Source organism: Mytilus edulis, chromosome 1, assembly GCF_963676685.1.
Source record: "Mytilus edulis chromosome 1, xbMytEdul2.2, whole genome shotgun sequence".
In the NCBI taxonomy this organism is placed as follows: domain Eukaryota; kingdom Metazoa; phylum Mollusca; class Bivalvia; order Mytilida; family Mytilidae; genus Mytilus; species Mytilus edulis.
This window is the reverse complement of record NC_092344.1, coordinates 13,738,621-13,761,535: the sequence shown is the minus strand read 5'-3', so window position 1 is coordinate 13,761,535 and position 22,915 is coordinate 13,738,621. Positions and strand designations below refer to the sequence as shown.

Genomic DNA, 22,915 nt, shown 5'->3' with positions numbered 1-22,915 from the left:
AAAGCATTTAGAGCTAATCTGATATGGAATAAAATTGATTATCAGGTCAAGATCTATCTGCCCTGAAATTTTCAGATGAATCGGACAACCTGTTGTTGGGTTGCTGCCCCTGAATTGGTAACTTTAAGGAAATTTTGCTGTTTTTGGTTATTATCTTGAATATTATTATAGATAGAGATAAACTGTAAACAGCAATAATGTTGAGCAAAGTAAGATTTACAAATAAGTCAACATGATTGAAATGGTCAGTTAACCCCTTTAGGAGTTATTGCCCTTTATAGTCAATTTTTAACCATTTTTCGTAAATCTTATTTATCTTTTACAAAAATCTTCTCCTCTGAAACTACTGGGCCAAGTTCATTATAAATAGAGATAATTGTAAGCAGTAAGAATGTTCAGTAAAGTAAGATGTACAAACACATCACCATCACAAAAACACAATTTTGTCATGAATCCATCTGCGTCCTTTGTTTAATATTCACATAGACCAAGGTGAGCGACACAGGCTCTTTAGAGCCTCTAGTTTAAATCCCTGTCAATTCCACACTTACAAAATAGAGGATATCATCTAACTCAAAAATAGATCAGTTAAACGAATGCATGTTTATATGTTAGATGTTTATTGAGAAATTTGGTTTGATTGCAATCTTATTGCTTCTTCATAGCTTGGTGGACATTCTGTAAAGTTCTTGGTCTGGTTATACAGTTTCTTATTCATTTTGTTGGATACCCCATTTGTTGTCCTCTTATTGCTGGTAATATGCACACCTGGAGACGGTACTACACCAGAACAACCAATGTGAGTGCATGGTATTGCAGTTCCTAGGGATTTAAAAAAAAAAGCATTAAGTTACATTTTACTAATACACATACGAAGTAAACACAATTTTTGGATTAAGATTACATTTTTTTTCAATCTAGCAGAGACATATAATTGTATATTGCCCCATTTTTAGACTTATACGCCGAACTTGACATAAGCAGTCATCTCAGTACTGTACCAGCATCTATAACAAACGGGAAGCAATCAATTTTAAAATTATCAACTTCCACCCGCCATAGTAGCAATATACCAACTTAACCAGCATAAGGGATATCCATTCCACAACTCATTCGGTATTCAAGAGCTGACAGCTGCAACCCTGATTTTATAAGACGTCACCGGTATCTAATTATAAAGTTGATGAACCAGGGTTATGTCAAAGAACATCTCGTCCTGTTTCTAAAAAAAAGTTCATCGGAAGATACCAAAACCTTGTTGATAAATATTCCGTGCCAACTTCAGAAATAATACACTCTGGGTACTGACGTTGTTTATTATCTCAATTACATGTAATAGTGTCCTTCATTTGTTTTTGTAAACTATAAACATTTCTCTAATTCTTCGTCAATTTATCCCTTTCTGCACCCATTGTATAATCTATATTTATTGTTAAGTTCATTTTTGGTAATATGAGGCAGGCATTACCTGTAAATGGGGACGAAGTCTGTATGAATTATTTTTTTGTAACTTAAATATTTGTTAAAAAAAAAGAAACGGAAATACCGTAACGTTTCCGATTTTGGTTCTGTTGTTAGGGATTTTTATTTGTGACGTTATTTAAATTATGACGTCATATGCAATGTAAACAAAGTAACGCTATCATCAGGTAACGTTTTTTCATATCAAGGAATTATTAAAAATGAAATTGGTATTGCGCGTTCCTTCCTATTTTATACTAGACTGATAAATATATATTTTACTCAAAGTTTCATACAAACGAGACCGGAAAAAGAAAGTACATTGTACATTTCTGCGCATGTCCGGGATTTCAAAACATGACATAAAAAAAAATTGAACGATTTTGAGTTCATTAGTACAATGAAAAATTCGGGAAATTTTCCCGAATTTTTTTTTTTATTGAATTTTCTACTGTTATTGGGGACTTCGTCCCCATATTATATACTTTTGGCGGGGCTCGGTACTTATGCTACTCGCTAGTGTGTTATTCTGTGATTATTTTTTTTTGTATCGGTTTGTCTTTTATTTTTGCTTATGTGCTTTATCTAGATATAAAAAAGAAGACTGTGGTATGATTGCCAATGAGACAACTGTCCACAAGAGACTAAAACGACACCGACATTAACAATTATATGTCACCGTACGGCCTTCAATAATGAGCAAAGCCGCCATACCGCATAGTCAGCTATAAAAGGCCCCGATATGACAATGTAAAACAATTCAAACGAGAAAACTAACGGCCTTATTTATATAAAAAATGCATGCCGTTTTGTCAATGTTCGTTGACATATTTGTTTGTTTTAACAGTAATCAATATTATTACACAGTGTTGACTGTTACCTATTATGTCTGATTGTTTTGTTAATTTTGTTTCCAAATTGTTGTCAACAAAATGGAATGTTGTGCGACTGTCATACAAGTGATATGTTTCGTCAGCTATAAAACCAGGTTCAATCAACCATTTACTACATCACGAAATGCTTGAACTATGACAATTGTTTTCCATTCGTTTGATGTGTTTGAGCTTTTGATTTTGTCGTTTGATAAGAGACTTTCGGATTTGAATTCTTTGGAGTTCGGTATTTTTATTATTTTACTTCTTGCACGTATGGGTTTTTAATATGACAAAAAAAAACCGCATAAATCCTACGCAGCTAATTCTGCTACAAGGCAGCACTCGAATGCGTTTTTTGATAGAAAGTTTTAGCCAAAAATATTATGCGAAAAACAACGAAACATGTGGAAACGATGAATGTCCGCAGGAAGAGGACGATAAATGACTGACCCGTGTTAAGAGAGAGCCATATCTCTTGCACGTTTAAGACACCCTTGTAGATTTCGAAAAAGAGCAGGCTAATGCTGCTACAAGGCAGCACTCGCACCCGCAAAGTGGAAAGGGATTAATATAAACTAGCTAAACATGTGAAACCTTCAATAAAAAAAAAAGAAGAAAAAAAAAACATAATTAAAAAATAAAACGATATAAGCAAGTTTATGTACTTATATTTATTATAGTAACTTACCACATTCTCTTCTTGAAACCAAATCAATATTCTGTGAAGTGAAACCTTTTTTGTCCCCGCACCAAATCAATATACATCTTTTCCAAGCCCAGACAGCGAACAAAAGAAACACAATCGTTGAACACATGGAAAAAATTGCCAAATTTAGTTGTAAACTTTCATTACAGCAATATTCTTCCGGTTTCTGTCCACAGCATCCACCTCTACAGGGAAAGATATTTGGAATTTCGAAAGCATTTTCACAGTTTTCAGGTTCTATTCTGTATTCTGGTTCCATGTTCATGTGTTGTGCAAATTGTTTACTGAAAACGTTAACGTCATAAACGTTCCAGGGTAAATCGAATTCAGCAGAAACGTGACTTCCCGCTAAAAGTATTCCACAAAACATTTCAATTCCCCAAAATACTTTTGATGATTTTTATATGTATTTTTTTAAACATGATTCAATAGATACTACCGTTAATATTTTTTTTTATATATCTACTTTGGCGTCATAAAATATAGGGGAAAAGTCACGTGGTTGGTTACCAAAATTGCTCATTCAGTTTCGAGAGCCAAATTATGGTGAATGGCAAGTAATGTAAAACATTTATACAAACATGGAAGACGAGAATACTTTACCCAAGGAAAGCACGAGCAAAACAAACAATGATGGAAACACTAAGGCATCAGAGGAGACAGAAACTGAGGTCAAAACAAAAAAGGAGAGAGGAAAAAGCTGCTGTTCAGTAAGATTTAAAAGCAAAAAATACATGGAAAAACTTATCCTATGTGTTGCTTTTTACAAATATAACTAACCAAATGTTGCCATTTTGAGGGTGATATTATAAATGTGTATAATTTTTTTTAGATAAGAAAATGTAATGAAATTGTGAAATGGTTGTGCCTAAATGTTTAAACTATCTTGTATTTACGATTGTATTCTGAGGTGTCTTTATAAAATACTAGTAAACATAAATCATACATTATTGTACCGCATACTATATGGTTTTTTTTTTTTATCATTTTATTGAGCATCCTCTTTCATTTATAGATCTTTATAGACAGGAGAACCGGAGACAGGCTTCAACTGGTCCTTTGGCAATAATATATATACTAGTTCATCGAAATTGACGACACACTAAACCTCGGAACATATAAATGCGCCAAAATTTAGTAAAATACACAATGTATGGCTACCTCGCGATTGTTTATTTATATTTATAGTTTCGAAGGTGTTTTGCTGCAATCTGCTGTTGTTGTATGACGAAGAAAGGAAAGAAAGTCGAAAACATTGGAACAGCGGATGACAAAACATCTCTTACTTCTCAAGAAGTAAACGGTATGTTGTAATGATATTACGGTATAAATATAATCACTTTGACTTCTCTCATCAGGCAAATAAATTTCGGGGCCTTTTATAGATGATTATGCGATATGAGCTTTGCTCATTGTTGAAGGCCAGTGACCTTTAGATGTTAAGTTCTGTGTCATTTTGTCTCTTGTGGAGAGTTGTCTCACTGGAACTCACACCACATCTTCTTTTTTTAATATGGTCTTTAATTGAGTAACATGGTCCGTTTGACTAGGGTGATGTATACGCATGCAGTCGCGCGAGAATGTGGTGGTTGAATCTGATGGCACGTTATGGGAGCTATTTATTCATCCTATATATGGTATTTGTTAAATTGAAAAAAAAACAAGGATTATAAATATACCGTTTGCTTCATCTTTACCACCAGTTATCAAGCGCATGAAGGATTTGTCCATCCATCTCTCTATTTTTATTGGCTGTATCTGAATAGTGTTGTCCCAGAAACACGGGTCGTGAAAAACACTTCCAACAAATCGTTCTAGACTGCAAAGTATCGATAATCAAAAGTATCGCAGCTTTCGAATAAAAAAAAAACCTATTAAAAGGCCATTATTTATTATTAATTGACATTACTGAATGAGGTCTGGTTCGTATTTACACAATAGAGAATAACAACTCAGAAATACTAATAAAAAAATGAAAATACTGAAATGATGTACCCTTTCCACACCCTCGTATATGTTCATGAATACGGCCATTGTTAAGCTCAAGAGACACACACAATAATGTTTCAGCATGGAAGTATTATATTTTTGTTATTTATGTTAATATAATACTTCCATGGTTTCAGCAACCATATTCAAAATTGATATGTTATTCGCGACTACAACTATACGTCACACATGCACTAATGGTGCGTTTCAAGGAAATGAGTAAACAACTTTTTTTCATTGCAGAATTTATTGAAGAGGAAATGAAAAAGCTGTCAGAAGAAACAATCAACCTAGAAAGTTAACAGCCATTTGGGATTTTTCTTATTTACAATTAAATTCTGAAAACAAATTTGATTTGTGTTGTTCTACCATAATACAAAAGTAGACACACGAACTTTGTTTAACTATATTTTCATTCTTCAAAACAAATAATGTGGAAATCTAGATATGTTTATGGATACAAATTATCACAATCCAGAGTAAAAAAGATTTTCTGATTTTCTGAAGCAAGATTGAAGCTCTGAAATGTCAAGCCTGCTTTTCTGATCATGATTTAAGTTCATGTAAAAATCGTTATGACAAAGGTTCTGAAACAGGTATCACATTAACTTAACATTGACATTGGTTCATGGAAATGAGGTCATGGTCACTTGAACCTTAAAAAAACATGTACACCTCAAAGTCTTTTTCCATATGCAAACCATAGCTGACCAGTTGGTTTTAGTAACCGAGAACACATCCAACCATGCAAAGCTAATGTTGACCAAATAACCATGATGATGAGATCTACAGAGTGTGGCCAAAAGTATTCGTCACTTGAGATTTTTTTCCCTATATATTGTATATTAAACTATTTTTTTTCAAAAAAATATTTGGGGGTCATTTTTGGTTTGATTTTGAGCAATTAACTTGGTACCAATAGAAGCAGAATTGTCACAGGTTTATTTGTCTATTTGGTTATACACACGTGAATTGTTTTGTGGATCATTTTTTTCACAAGATAAGGTAGCACTCCACAGTTAGGTGTGTAGTTTCGCATTTTGGCCCCTGTGGATTTTTCAAATATGAGAGCTAGTGTGCAATAAAATTCATTTTTGGATAGCTGAGTATTAAAATAGCCTTTGTATTGGGTTTATATGAACATCAAGATTATGTAATGTATGTAATATAGGCTGTTTTCTGTATGACAGTCCGTATTTGCATGTCCCTACCATACATTGGTCCGGCAATTATTGTAATGTTTTTTTCCAACTTTTTATCGCACGAACTTTGTGATTGGATTTTACGAAAAAATGAGGCGAAAGACACCCATTTTTTATTTGATCGTTAGAAAGATTTATGAAAAGAGTTTCTAAAAAGGTATCACTCAAAGGCATTGAAATTCTAGTTTGATCCAAATTTTGGGGGGGATATGTGACATGTCCACCCCCCTTTTTGCAATATTTTATGGTAAATAAATGCAGAATGTTGCCATGGATACACATAAAAGGAATTAATTTTCACTCTTTTAACTTTTGAAAATCAAATCTATGGAATATACTGATTACATACATATGCACATGTACAACACAAACAGTTAGGTTAATGTATTAGAAATCCAGGAATAGGAGATGATAAAACATTTTGTGGCTCATTTTTAATTTTATTTTCTAACTGTGGAGTGCTACCTTATGGCACATCAGAAAGCACAGAAATGCACTTTTTAAAATAAAATTTACCACAAATCTTTAGTCTTTTATGTTCTTGTTTTAGTTCTGAAGGTAAAAAATCTGCTAGGAATGCAATTTATGTTTATTTTATTGTTTACTGTCCTTAGCAACCAAATATACACATTTTGACACTTAGACATGTTGCGGTCTTAAATTTGTACTCCATTAGCTTCGCCAATGTAACCAAAGATTGCGCTTTATATGATATCCTCAGAATGTATCGCTTTATATTTTTGAATGCGAATAAGTCAAATAAACATTTTTAGCAGTATTTTATATTATAATTTGGCATTAATTAAAGTTAATGATGCCAGTACTGCTAGAAATTTATACCCTGCTTGAGGGCTTCTAAACCAAGGTTAGGTATGCTATTTACAGCAAAATTGACCTATAAGTGCTTTCAAATACCTAAAAATTGTACAATTTGTCCTCTTTTAAGGTAATTTTATGATTTTAAATAAGATAATGGGAAAAGTTTTAGAAATTTACCCCAAAAATGAGACAGACTTGAAGTTTTTCACTATGATCCAGCATTTATTTTTAAATCACTTTTTGTCGCGTTTCAACATCAACTGCTAACCTTCATAAAATCTTTAATACTGAACCAATTTTAAAAACTAAGGTACCTTTTTCATCGTAACAGCTAGTAGAACATAGAAAATATAATAAAAATTGAGGCAGGAGGGGAAAAATTTCACCTTAAGGTAGCACTCCACAGTTAGGTGTGTAGTTTCGCATTTTGGCCCCTGTGGATTTTTCAAATATGAGAGCTAGTGTGCAATAAAATTCATTTTTGGATAGCTGAGTATTAAAATAGCCTTTGTATTGGGTTTATATGAACATCAAGATTATGTAATGTATGTAATATAGGCTGTTTTCTGTATGACAGTCCGTATTTGCATGTCCCTACCATACATTGGTCCGGCAATTATTGTAATGTTTTTTTCCAACTTTTTATCGCACGAACTTTGTGATTGGATTTTACGAAAAAATGAGGCGAAAGACACCCATTTTTTATTTGATCGTTAGAAAGATTTATGAAAAGAGTTTCTAAAAAGGTATCACTCAAAGGCATTGAAATTCTAGTTTGATCCAAATTTTGGGGGGGATATGTGACATGTCCACCCCCCTTTTTGCAATATTTTATGGTAAATAAATGCAGAATGTTGCCATGGATACACATAAAAGGAATTAATTTTCACTCTTTTAACTTTTGAAAATCAAATCTATGGAATATACTGATTACATACATATGCACATGTACAACACAAACAGTTAGGTTAATGTATTAGAAATCCAGGAATAGGAGATGATAAAACATTTTGTGGCTCATTTTTAATTTTATTTTCTAACTGTGGAGTGCTACCTTATGGCACATCAGAAAGCACAGAAATGCACTTTTTAAAATAAAATTTACCACAAATCTTTAGTCTTTTATGTTCTTGTTTTAGTTCTGAAGGTAAAAAATCTGCTAGGAATGCAATTTATGTTTATTTTATTGTTTACTGTCCTTAGCAACCAAATATACACATTTTGACACTTAGACATGTTGCGGTCTTAAATTTGTACTCCATTAGCTTCGCCAATGTAACCAAAGATTGCGCTTTATATGATATCCTCAGAATGTATCGCTTTATATTTTTGAATGCGAATAAGTCAAATAAACATTTTTAGCAGTATTTTATATTATAATTTGGCATTAATTAAAGTTAATGATGCCAGTACTGCTAGAAATTTATACCCTGCTTGAGGGCTTCTAAACCAAGGTTAGGTATGCTATTTACAGCAAAATTGACCTATAAGTGCTTTCAAATACCTAAAAATTGTACAATTTGTCCTCTTTTAAGGTAATTTTATGATTTTAAATAAGATAATGGGAAAAGTTTTAGAAATTTACCCCAAAAATGAGACAGACTTGAAGTTTTTCACTATGATCCAGCATTTATTTTTAAATCACTTTTTGTCGCGTTTCAACATCAACTGCTAACCTTCATAAAATCTTTAATACTGAACCAATTTTAAAAACTAAGGTACCTTTTTCATCGTAACAGCTAGTAGAACATAGAAAATATAATAAAAATTGAGGCAGGAGGGGAAAAATTTCACCTTAAGGTAGCACTCCACAGTTAGGTGTGTAGTTTCGCATTTTGGCCCCTGTGGATTTTTCAAATATGAGAGCTAGTGTGCAATAAAATTCATTTTTGGATAGCTGAGTATTAAAATAGCCTTTGTATTGGGTTTATATGAACATCAAGATTATGTAATGTATGTAATATAGGCTGTTTTCTGTATGACAGTCCGTATTTGCATGTCCCTACCATACATTGGTCCGGCAATTATTGTAATGTTTTTTTCCAACTTTTTATCGCACGAACTTTGTGATTGGATTTTACGAAAAAATGAGGCGAAAGACACCCATTTTTTATTTGATCGTTAGAAAGATTTATGAAAAGAGTTTCTAAAAAGGTATCACTCAAAGGCATTGAAATTCTAGTTTGATCCAAATTTTGGGGGGGATATGTGACATGTCCACCCCCCTTTTTGCAATATTTTATGGTAAATAAATGCAGAATGTTGCCATGGATACACATAAAAGGAATTAATTTTCACTCTTTTAACTTTTGAAAATCAAATCTATGGAATATACTGATTACATACATATGCACATGTACAACACAAACAGTTAGGTTAATGTATTAGAAATCCAGGAATAGGAGATGATAAAACATTTTGTGGCTCATTTTTAATTTTATTTTCTAACTGTGGAGTGCTACCTTATGGCACATCAGAAAGCACAGAAATGCACTTTTTAAAATAAAATTTACCACAAATCTTTAGTCTTTTATGTTCTTGTTTTAGTTCTGAAGGTAAAAAATCTGCTAGGAATGCAATTTATGTTTATTTTATTGTTTACTGTCCTTAGCAACCAAATATACACATTTTGACACTTAGACATGTTGCGGTCTTAAATTTGTACTCCATTAGCTTCGCCAATGTAACCAAAGATTGCGCTTTATATGATATCCTCAGAATGTATCGCTTTATATTTTTGAATGCGAATAAGTCAAATAAACATTTTTAGCAGTATTTTATATTATAATTTGGCATTAATTAAAGTTAATGATGCCAGTACTGCTAGAAATTTATACCCTGCTTGAGGGCTTCTAAACCAAGGTTAGGTATGCTATTTACAGCAAAATTGACCTATAAGTGCTTTCAAATACCTAAAAATTGTACAATTTGTCCTCTTTTAAGGTAATTTTATGATTTTAAATAAGATAATGGGAAAAGTTTTAGAAATTTACCCCAAAAATGAGACAGACTTGAAGTTTTTCACTATGATCCAGCATTTATTTTTAAATCACTTTTTGTCGCGTTTCAACATCAACTGCTAACCTTCATAAAATCTTTAATACTGAACCAATTTTAAAAACTAAGGTACCTTTTTCATCGTAACAGCTAGTAGAACATAGAAAATATAATAAAAATTGAGGCAGGAGGGGAAAAATTTCACCTTAAGGTAGCACTCCACAGTTAGGTGTGTAGTTTCGCATTTTGGCCCCTGTGGATTTTTCAAATATGAGAGCTAGTGTGCAATAAAATTCATTTTTGGATAGCTGAGTATTAAAATAGCCTTTGTATTGGGTTTATATGAACATCAAGATTATGTAATGTATGTAATATAGGCTGTTTTCTGTATGACAGTCCGTATTTGCATGTCCCTACCATACATTGGTCCGGCAATTATTGTAATGTTTTTTTCCAACTTTTTATCGCACGAACTTTGTGATTGGATTTTACGAAAAAATGAGGCGAAAGACACCCATTTTTTATTTGATCGTTAGAAAGATTTATGAAAAGAGTTTCTAAAAAGGTATCACTCAAAGGCATTGAAATTCTAGTTTGATCCAAATTTTGGGGGGGATATGTGACATGTCCACCCCCCTTTTTGCAATATTTTATGGTAAATAAATGCAGAATGTTGCCATGGATACACATAAAAGGAATTAATTTTCACTCTTTTAACTTTTGAAAATCAAATCTATGGAATATACTGATTACATACATATGCACATGTACAACACAAACAGTTAGGTTAATGTATTAGAAATCCAGGAATAGGAGATGATAAAACATTTTGTGGCTCATTTTTAATTTTATTTTCTAACTGTGGAGTGCTACCTTATGGCACATCAGAAAGCACAGAAATGCACTTTTTAAAATAAAATTTACCACAAATCTTTAGTCTTTTATGTTCTTGTTTTAGTTCTGAAGGTAAAAAATCTGCTAGGAATGCAATTTATGTTTATTTTATTGTTTACTGTCCTTAGCAACCAAATATACACATTTTGACACTTAGACATGTTGCGGTCTTAAATTTGTACTCCATTAGCTTCGCCAATGTAACCAAAGATTGCGCTTTATATGATATCCTCAGAATGTATCGCTTTATATTTTTGAATGCGAATAAGTCAAATAAACATTTTTAGCAGTATTTTATATTATAATTTGGCATTAATTAAAGTTAATGATGCCAGTACTGCTAGAAATTTATACCCTGCTTGAGGGCTTCTAAACCAAGGTTAGGTATGCTATTTACAGCAAAATTGACCTATAAGTGCTTTCAAATACCTAAAAATTGTACAATTTGTCCTCTTTTAAGGTAATTTTATGATTTTAAATAAGATAATGGGAAAAGTTTTAGAAATTTACCCCAAAAATGAGACAGACTTGAAGTTTTTCACTATGATCCAGCATTTATTTTTAAATCACTTTTTGTCGCGTTTCAACATCAACTGCTAACCTTCATAAAATCTTTAATACTGAACCAATTTTAAAAACTAAGGTACCTTTTTCATCGTAACAGCTAGTAGAACATAGAAAATATAATAAAAATTGAGGCAGGAGGGGAAAAATTTCACCTTAAGGTAGCACTCCACAGTTAGGTGTGTAGTTTCGCATTTTGGCCCCTGTGGATTTTTCAAATATGAGAGCTAGTGTGCAATAAAATTCATTTTTGGATAGCTGAGTATTAAAATAGCCTTTGTATTGGGTTTATATGAACATCAAGATTATGTAATGTATGTAATATAGGCTGTTTTCTGTATGACAGTCCGTATTTGCATGTCCCTACCATACATTGGTCCGGCAATTATTGTAATGTTTTTTTCCAACTTTTTATCGCACGAACTTTGTGATTGGATTTTACGAAAAAATGAGGCGAAAGACACCCATTTTTTATTTGATCGTTAGAAAGATTTATGAAAAGAGTTTCTAAAAAGGTATCACTCAAAGGCATTGAAATTCTAGTTTGATCCAAATTTTGGGGGGGATATGTGACATGTCCACCCCCCTTTTTGCAATATTTTATGGTAAATAAATGCAGAATGTTGCCATGGATACACATAAAAGGAATTAATTTTCACTCTTTTAACTTTTGAAAATCAAATCTATGGAATATACTGATTACATACATATGCACATGTACAACACAAACAGTTAGGTTAATGTATTAGAAATCCAGGAATAGGAGATGATAAAACATTTTGTGGCTCATTTTTAATTTTATTTTCTAACTGTGGAGTGCTACCTTATGGCACATCAGAAAGCACAGAAATGCACTTTTTAAAATAAAATTTACCACAAATCTTTAGTCTTTTATGTTCTTGTTTTAGTTCTGAAGGTAAAAAATCTGCTAGGAATGCAATTTATGTTTATTTTATTGTTTACTGTCCTTAGCAACCAAATATACACATTTTGACACTTAGACATGTTGCGGTCTTAAATTTGTACTCCATTAGCTTCGCCAATGTAACCAAAGATTGCGCTTTATATGATATCCTCAGAATGTATCGCTTTATATTTTTGAATGCGAATAAGTCAAATAAACATTTTTAGCAGTATTTTATATTATAATTTGGCATTAATTAAAGTTAATGATGCCAGTACTGCTAGAAATTTATACCCTGCTTGAGGGCTTCTAAACCAAGGTTAGGTATGCTATTTACAGCAAAATTGACCTATAAGTGCTTTCAAATACCTAAAAATTGTACAATTTGTCCTCTTTTAAGGTAATTTTATGATTTTAAATAAGATAATGGGAAAAGTTTTAGAAATTTACCCCAAAAATGAGACAGACTTGAAGTTTTTCACTATGATCCAGCATTTATTTTTAAATCACTTTTTGTCGCGTTTCAACATCAACTGCTAACCTTCATAAAATCTTTAATACTGAACCAATTTTAAAAACTAAGGTACCTTTTTCATCGTAACAGCTAGTAGAACATAGAAAATATAATAAAAATTGAGGCAGGAGGGGAAAAATTTCACCTTAAGGTAGCACTCCACAGTTAGGTGTGTAGTTTCGCATTTTGGCCCCTGTGGATTTTTCAAATATGAGAGCTAGTGTGCAATAAAATTCATTTTTGGATAGCTGAGTATTAAAATAGCCTTTGTATTGGGTTTATATGAACATCAAGATTATGTAATGTATGTAATATAGGCTGTTTTCTGTATGACAGTCCGTATTTGCATGTCCCTACCATACATTGGTCCGGCAATTATTGTAATGTTTTTTTCCAACTTTTTATCGCACGAACTTTGTGATTGGATTTTACGAAAAAATGAGGCGAAAGACACCCATTTTTTATTTGATCGTTAGAAAGATTTATGAAAAGAGTTTCTAAAAAGGTATCACTCAAAGGCATTGAAATTCTAGTTTGATCCAAATTTTGGGGGGGATATGTGACATGTCCACCCCCCTTTTTGCAATATTTTATGGTAAATAAATGCAGAATGTTGCCATGGATACACATAAAAGGAATTAATTTTCACTCTTTTAACTTTTGAAAATCAAATCTATGGAATATACTGATTACATACATATGCACATGTACAACACAAACAGTTAGGTTAATGTATTAGAAATCCAGGAATAGGAGATGATAAAACATTTTGTGGCTCATTTTTAATTTTATTTTCTAACTGTGGAGTGCTACCTTATGGCACATCAGAAAGCACAGAAATGCACTTTTTAAAATAAAATTTACCACAAATCTTTAGTCTTTTATGTTCTTGTTTTAGTTCTGAAGGTAAAAAATCTGCTAGGAATGCAATTTATGTTTATTTTATTGTTTACTGTCCTTAGCAACCAAATATACACATTTTGACACTTAGACATGTTGCGGTCTTAAATTTGTACTCCATTAGCTTCGCCAATGTAACCAAAGATTGCGCTTTATATGATATCCTCAGAATGTATCGCTTTATATTTTTGAATGCGAATAAGTCAAATAAACATTTTTAGCAGTATTTTATATTATAATTTGGCATTAATTAAAGTTAATGATGCCAGTACTGCTAGAAATTTATACCCTGCTTGAGGGCTTCTAAACCAAGGTTAGGTATGCTATTTACAGCAAAATTGACCTATAAGTGCTTTCAAATACCTAAAAATTGTACAATTTGTCCTCTTTTAAGGTAATTTTATGATTTTAAATAAGATAATGGGAAAAGTTTTAGAAATTTACCCCAAAAATGAGACAGACTTGAAGTTTTTCACTATGATCCAGCATTTATTTTTAAATCACTTTTTGTCGCGTTTCAACATCAACTGCTAACCTTCATAAAATCTTTAATACTGAACCAATTTTAAAAACTAAGGTACCTTTTTCATCGTAACAGCTAGTAGAACATAGAAAATATAATAAAAATTGAGGCAGGAGGGGAAAAATTTCACCTTAAGGTAGCACTCCACAGTTAGGTGTGTAGTTTCGCATTTTGGCCCCTGTGGATTTTTCAAATATGAGAGCTAGTGTGCAATAAAATTCATTTTTGGATAGCTGAGTATTAAAATAGCCTTTGTATTGGGTTTATATGAACATCAAGATTATGTAATGTATGTAATATAGGCTGTTTTCTGTATGACAGTCCGTATTTGCATGTCCCTACCATACATTGGTCCGGCAATTATTGTAATGTTTTTTTCCAACTTTTTATCGCACGAACTTTGTGATTGGATTTTACGAAAAAATGAGGCGAAAGACACCCATTTTTTATTTGATCGTTAGAAAGATTTATGAAAAGAGTTTCTAAAAAGGTATCACTCAAAGGCATTGAAATTCTAGTTTGATCCAAATTTTGGGGGGGATATGTGACATGTCCACCCCCCTTTTTGCAATATTTTATGGTAAATAAATGCAGAATGTTGCCATGGATACACATAAAAGGAATTAATTTTCACTCTTTTAACTTTTGAAAATCAAATCTATGGAATATACTGATTACATACATATGCACATGTACAACACAAACAGTTAGGTTAATGTATTAGAAATCCAGGAATAGGAGATGATAAAACATTTTGTGGCTCATTTTTAATTTTATTTTCTAACTGTGGAGTGCTACCTTATGGCACATCAGAAAGCACAGAAATGCACTTTTTAAAATAAAATTTACCACAAATCTTTAGTCTTTTATGTTCTTGTTTTAGTTCTGAAGGTAAAAAATCTGCTAGGAATGCAATTTATGTTTATTTTATTGTTTACTGTCCTTAGCAACCAAATATACACATTTTGACACTTAGACATGTTGCGGTCTTAAATTTGTACTCCATTAGCTTCGCCAATGTAACCAAAGATTGCGCTTTATATGATATCCTCAGAATGTATCGCTTTATATTTTTGAATGCGAATAAGTCAAATAAACATTTTTAGCAGTATTTTATATTATAATTTGGCATTAATTAAAGTTAATGATGCCAGTACTGCTAGAAATTTATACCCTGCTTGAGGGCTTCTAAACCAAGGTTAGGTATGCTATTTACAGCAAAATTGACCTATAAGTGCTTTCAAATACCTAAAAATTGTACAATTTGTCCTCTTTTAAGGTAATTTTATGATTTTAAATAAGATAATGGGAAAAGTTTTAGAAATTTACCCCAAAAATGAGACAGACTTGAAGTTTTTCACTATGATCCAGCATTTATTTTTAAATCACTTTTTGTCGCGTTTCAACATCAACTGCTAACCTTCATAAAATCTTTAATACTGAACCAATTTTAAAAACTAAGGTACCTTTTTCATCGTAACAGCTAGTAGAACATAGAAAATATAATAAAAATTGAGGCAGGAGGGGAAAAATTTCACCTTAAGGTAGCACTCCACAGTTAGGTGTGTAGTTTCGCATTTTGGCCCCTGTGGATTTTTCAAATATGAGAGCTAGTGTGCAATAAAATTCATTTTTGGATAGCTGAGTATTAAAATAGCCTTTGTATTGGGTTTATATGAACATCAAGATTATGTAATGTATGTAATATAGGCTGTTTTCTGTATGACAGTCCGTATTTGCATGTCCCTACCATACATTGGTCCGGCAATTATTGTAATGTTTTTTTCCAACTTTTTATCGCACGAACTTTGTGATTGGATTTTACGAAAAAATGAGGCGAAAGACACCCATTTTTTATTTGATCGTTAGAAAGATTTATGAAAAGAGTTTCTAAAAAGGTATCACTCAAAGGCATTGAAATTCTAGTTTGATCCAAATTTTGGGGGGGATATGTGACATGTCCACCCCCCTTTTTGCAATATTTTATGGTAAATAAATGCAGAATGTTGCCATGGATACACATAAAAGGAATTAATTTTCACTCTTTTAACTTTTGAAAATCAAATCTATGGAATATACTGATTACATACATATGCACATGTACAACACAAACAGTTAGGTTAATGTATTAGAAATCCAGGAATAGGAGATGATAAAACATTTTGTGGCTCATTTTTAATTTTATTTTCTAACTGTGGAGTGCTACCTTATGGCACATCAGAAAGCACAGAAATGCACTTTTTAAAATAAAATTTACCACAAATCTTTAGTCTTTTATGTTCTTGTTTTAGTTCTGAAGGTAAAAAATCTGCTAGGAATGCAATTTATGTTTATTTTATTGTTTACTGTCCTTAGCAACCAAATATACACATTTTGACACTTAGACATGTTGCGGTCTTAAATTTGTACTCCATTAGCTTCGCCAATGTAACCAAAGATTGCGCTTTATATGATATCCTCAGAATGTATCGCTTTATATTTTTGAATGCGAATAAGTCAAATAAACATTTTTAGCAGTATTTTATATTATAATTTGGCATTAATTAAAGTTAATGATGCCAGTACTGCTAGAAATTTATACCCTGCTTGAGGGCTTCTAAACCAAGGTTAGGTATGCTATTTACAGCAAAATTGACCTATAAGTGCTTTCAAATACCTAAAAATTGTACAATTTGTCCTCTTTTAAGGTAATTTTATGATTTTAAATAAGATAATGGGAAAAGTTTTAGAAATTTACCCCAAAAATGAGACAGACTTGAAGTTTTTCACTATGATCCAGCATTTATTTTTAAATCACTTTTTGTCGCGTTTCAACATCAACTGCTAACCTTCATAAAATCTTTAATACTGAACCAATTTTAAAAACTAAGGTACCTTTTTCATCGTAACAGCTAGTAGAACATAGAAAATATAATAAAAATTGAGGCAGGAGGGGAAAAATTTCACCTTAAGGTAGCACTCCACAGTTAGGTGTGTAGTTTCGCATTTTGGCCCCTGTGGATTTTTCAAATATGAGAGCTAGTGTGCAATAAAATTCATTTTTGGATAGCTGAGTATTAAAATAGCCTTTGTATTGGGTTTATATGAACATCAAGATTATGTAATGTATGTAATATAGGCTGTTTTCTGTATGACAGTCCGTATTTGCATGTCCCTACCATACATTGGTCCGGCAATTATTGTAATGTTTTTTTCCAACTTTTTATCGCACGAACTTTGTGATTGGATTTTACGAAAAAATGAGGCGAAAGACACCCATTTTTTATTTGATCGTTAGAAAGATTTATGAAAAGAGTTTCTAAAAAGGTATCACTCAAAGGCATTGAAATTCTAGTTTGATCCAAATTTTGGGGGGGATATGTGACATGTCCACCCCCCTTTTTGCAATATTTTATGGTAAATAAATGCAGAATGTTGCCATGGATACACATAAAAGGAATTAATTTTCACTCTTTTAACTTTTGAAAATCAAATCTATGGAATATACTGATTACATACATATGCACATGTACAACACAAACAGTTAGGTTAATGTATTAGAAATCCAGGAATAGGAGATGATAAAACATTTTGTGGCTCATTTTTAATTTTATTTTCTAACTGTGGAGTGCTACCTTATGGCACATCAGAAAGCACAGAAATGCACTTTTTAAAATAAAATTTACCACAAATCTTTAGTCTTTTATGTTCTTGTTTTAGTTCTGAAGGTAAAAAATCTGCTAGGAATGCAATTTATGTTTATTTTATTGTTTACTGTCCTTAGCAACCAAATATACACATTTTGACACTTAGACATGTTGCGGTCTTAAATTTGTACTCCATTAGCTTCGCCAATGTAACCAAAGATTGCGCTTTATATGATATCCTCAGAATGTATCGCTTTATATTTTTGAATGCGAATAAGTCAAATAAACATTTTTAGCAGTATTTTATATTATAATTTGGCATTAATTAAAGTTAATGATGCCAGTACTGCTAGAAATTTATACCCTGCTTGAGGGCTTCTAAACCAAGGTTAGGTATGCTATTTACAGCAAAATTGACCTATAAGTGCTTTCAAATACCTAAAAATTGTACAATTTGTCCTCTTTTAAGGTAATTTTATGATTTTAAATAAGATAATGGGAAAAGTTTTAGAAATTTACCCCAAAAATGAGACAGACTTGAAGTTTTTCACTATGATCCAGCATTTATTTTTAAATCACTTTTTGTCGCGTTTCAACATCAACTGCTAACCTTCATAAAATCTTTAATACTGAACCAATTTTAAAAACTAAGGTACCTTTTTCATCGTAACAGCTAGTAGAACATAGAAAATATAATAAAAATTGAGGCAGGAGGGGAAAAATTTCACCTTAAGGTAGCACTCCACAGTTAGGTGTGTAGTTTCGCATTTTGGCCCCTGTGGATTTTTCAAATATGAGAGCTAGTGTGCAATAAAATTCATTTTTGGATAGCTGAGTATTAAAATAGCCTTTGTATTGGGTTTATATGAACATCAAGATTATGTAATGTATGTAATATAGGCTGTTTTCTGTATGACAGTCCGTATTTGCATGTCCCTACCATACATTGGTCCGGCAATTATTGTAATGTTTTTTTCCAACTTTTTATCGCACGAACTTTGTGATTGGATTTTACGAAAAAATGAGGCGAAAGACACCCATTTTTTATTTGATCGTTAGAAAGATTTATGAAAAGAGTTTCTAAAAAGGTATCACTCAAAGGCATTGAAATTCTAGTTTGATCCAAATTTTGGGGGGGATATGTGACATGTCCACCCCCCTTTTTGCAATATTTTATGGTAAATAAATGCAGAATGTTGCCATGGATACACATAAAAGGAATTAATTTTCACTCTTTTAACTTTTGAAAATCAAATCTATGGAATATACTGATTACATACATATGCACATGTACAACACAAACAGTTAGGTTAATGTATTAGAAATCCAGGAATAGGAGATGATAAAACATTTTGTGGCTCATTTTTAATTTTATTTTCTAACTGTGGAGTGCTACCTTATGGCACATCAGAAAGCACAGAAATGCACTTTTTAAAATAAAATTTACCACAAATCTTTAGTCTTTTATGTTCTTGTTTTAGTTCTGAAGGTAAAAAATCTGCTAGGAATGCAATTTATGTTTATTTTATTGTTTACTGTCCTTAGCAACCAAATATACACATTTTGACACTTAGACATGTTGCGGTCTTAAATTTGTACTCCATTAGCTTCGCCAATGTAACCAAAGATTGCGCTTTATATGATATCCTCAGAATGTATCGCTTTATATTTTTGAATGCGAATAAGTCAAATAAACATTTTTAGCAGTATTTTATATTATAATTTGGCATTAATTAAAGTTAATGATGCCAGTACTGCTAGAAATTTATACCCTGCTTGAGGGCTTCTAAACCAAGGTTAGGTATGCTATTTACAGCAAAATTGACCTATAAGTGCTTTCAAATACCTAAAAATTGTACAATTTGTCCTCTTTTAAGGTAATTTTATGATTTTAAATAAGATAATGGGAAAAGTTTTAGAAATTTACCCCAAAAATGAGACAGACTTGAAGTTTTTCACTATGATCCAGCATTTATTTTTAAATCACTTTTTGTCGCGTTTCAACATCAACTGCTAACCTTCATAAAATCTTTAATACTGAACCAATTTTAAAAACTAAGGTACCTTTTTCATCGTAACAGCTAGTAGAACATAGAAAATATAATAAAAATTGAGGCAGGAGGGGAAAAATTTCACCTTAAGGTAGCACTCCACAGTTAGGTGTGTAGTTTCGCATTTTGGCCCCTGTGGATTTTTCAAATATGAGAGCTAGTGTGCAATAAAATTCATTTTTGGATAGCTGAGTATTAAAATAGCCTTTGTATTGGGTTTATATGAACATCAAGATTATGTAATGTATGTAATATAGGCTGTTTTCTGTATGACAGTCCGTATTTGCATGTCCCTACCATACATTGGTCCGGCAATTATTGTAATGTTTTTTTCCAACTTTTTATCGCACGAACTTTGTGATTGGATTTTACGAAAAAATGAGGCGAAAGACACCCATTTTTTATTTGATCGTTAGAAAGATTTATGAAAAGAGTTTCTAAAAAGGTATCACTCAAAGGCATTGAAATTCTAGTTTGATCCAAATTTTGGGGGGGATATGTGACATGTCCACCCCCCTTTTTGCAATATTTTATGGTAAATAAATGCAGAATGTTGCCATGGATACACATAAAAGGAATTAATTTTCACTCTTTTAACTTTTGAAAATCAAATCTATGGAATATACTGATTACATACATATGCACATGTACAACACAAACAGTTAGGTTAATGTATTAGAAATCCAGGAATAGGAGATGATAAAACATTTTGTGGCTCATTTTTAATTTTATTTTCTAACTGTGGAGTGCTACCTTATGGCACATCAGAAAGCACAGAAATGCACTTTTTAAAATAAAATTTACCACAAATCTTTAGTCTTTTATGTTCTTGTTTTAGTTCTGAAGGTAAAAAATCTGCTAGGAATGCAATTTATGTTTATTTTATTGTTTACTGTCCTTAGCAACCAAATATACACATTTTGACACTTAGACATGTTGCGGTCTTAAATTTGTACTCCATTAGCTTCGCCAATGTAACCAAAGATTGCGCTTTATATGATATCCTCAGAATGTATCGCTTTATATTTTTGAATGCGAATAAGTCAAATAAACATTTTTAGCAGTATTTTATATTATAATTTGGCATTAATTAAAGTTAATGATGCCAGTACTGCTAGAAATTTATACCCTGCTTGAGGGCTTCTAAACCAAGGTTAGGTATGCTATTTACAGCAAAATTGACCTATAAGTGCTTTCAAATACCTAAAAATTGTACAATTTGTCCTCTTTTAAGGTAATTTTATGATTTTAAATAAGATAATGGGAAAAGTTTTAGAAATTTACCCCAAAAATGAGACAGACTTGAAGTTTTTCACTATGATCCAGCATTTATTTTTAAATCACTTTTTGTCGCGTTTCAACATCAACTGCTAACCTTCATAAAATCTTTAATACTGAACCAATTTTAAAAACTAAGGTACCTTTTTCATCGTAACAGCTAGTAGAACATAGAAAATATAATAAAAATTGAGGCAGGAGGGGAAAAATTTCACCTTAAGGTAGCACTCCACAGTTAGGTGTGTAGTTTCGCATTTTGGCCCCTGTGGATTTTTCAAATATGAGAGCTAGTGTGCAATAAAATTCATTTTTGGATAGCTGAGTATTAAAATAGCCTTTGTATTGGGTTTATATGAACATCAAGATTATGTAATGTATGTAATATAGGCTGTTTTCTGTATGACAGTCCGTATTTGCATGTCCCTACCATACATTGGTCCGGCAATTATTGTAATGTTTTTTTCCAACTTTTTATCGCACGAACTTTGTGATTGGATTTTACGAAAAAATGAGGCGAAAGACACCCATTTTTTATTTGATCGTTAGAAAGATTTATGAAAAGAGTTTCTAAAAAGGTATCACTCAAAGGCATTGAAATTCTAGTTTGATCCAAATTTTGGGGGGGATATGTGACATGTCCACCCCCCTTTTTGCAATATTTTATGGTAAATAAATGCAGAATGTTGCCATGGATACACATAAAAGGAATTAATTTTCACTCTTTTAACTTTTGAAAATCAAATCTATGGAATATACTGATTACATACATATGCACATGTACAACACAAACAGTTAGGTTAATGTATTAGAAATCCAGGAATAGGAGATGATAAAACATTTTGTGGCTCATTTTTAATTTTATTTTCTAACTGTGGAGTGCTACCTAAACACAAAATATTATTTTCTGTCCAGAAATTCGCTATAGGCCTATATTCAGTGACGTTACGCGCGATGTTCGTACATGTAAGAGTAACACAACGTCGCGGATATTTCGTAACGTTCAAACCAAAAATTCGACTAAAACTTTGTTTTTAAGCAAGTGCGACAATCTTGTAAGACTCCGCAAAATCGACGGTGCTTTTTAACTACTTATCGAAAATTGATGTATTTTAGTTTTTTGAAAAATTAAGAAAAATAACATTTAAAAAAATCATAAATTCTAACAGTATAAGAGCAGTTATAAGCAAACAATAGACGTAAATTTGAGTTGAGTTAGTTTTTACGTCAAAAAATGGTGATGCGACAACCTTGTAAGCCTGTAAAAAATCGCTCATAAATTATCAGATATCATTTTTCAGGATATTTGTCCTTAAATTCATAAAATTAAGTAAATTAACATTGATGTAGTGAATACAAATACTAATCTTTTTTCATTTTAGATAAATGTTTTTTGTTTCTCAAAACTAGAATCCCAATTTTTTTCCCCGTGGGACAGATTTGCCCTTGTAGTATGGAACAAGTTTTTTTTCTATGACGTCATCATAACGTCATAAAAAATGCATTAAAGACTGAAGGAACCATTCTGTTAAATAATGGAAAAAAACGTTTTTCAAAATATTAAATAGTTTTGACGAAAATCATAGTTTAGTGGTTACAATAAATGAAATATGTT

The 22,915-nt window shown here is 31.8% G+C and overlaps 1 protein-coding gene and 1 long non-coding RNA gene across 2 annotated transcripts; one reads left to right on the top strand and one right to left on the bottom strand.

The window, feature by feature from the left end:
• Nucleotides 1–603: 603 nt before the first annotated feature.
• Nucleotides 604–3,328, bottom strand: LOC139510429 (uncharacterized). The gene is made up of 2 exons (XR_011661877.1): nucleotides 3,025–3,328; nucleotides 604–822 (listed from the first exon to the last, which is right to left on the bottom strand). It is a non-coding gene; the product is annotated as an uncharacterized lncRNA (long non-coding RNA).
• A 169-nt stretch (nucleotides 3,329–3,497) lies between these two features.
• On the top strand, nucleotides 3,498–5,380 carry LOC139510421 (uncharacterized). Its single transcript, XM_071297006.1, has 3 exons — nucleotides 3,498–3,752; nucleotides 4,231–4,345; nucleotides 5,275–5,380. Exons 1-3 carry the CDS (start codon nucleotides 3,624–3,626, stop codon nucleotides 5,331–5,333), a joined length of 303 nt encoding a protein of 100 aa, XP_071153107.1. The 5' UTR covers nucleotides 3,498–3,623; the 3' UTR covers nucleotides 5,334–5,380.
• The last annotated feature ends 17,535 nt before the right edge of the window (nucleotides 5,381–22,915 follow it).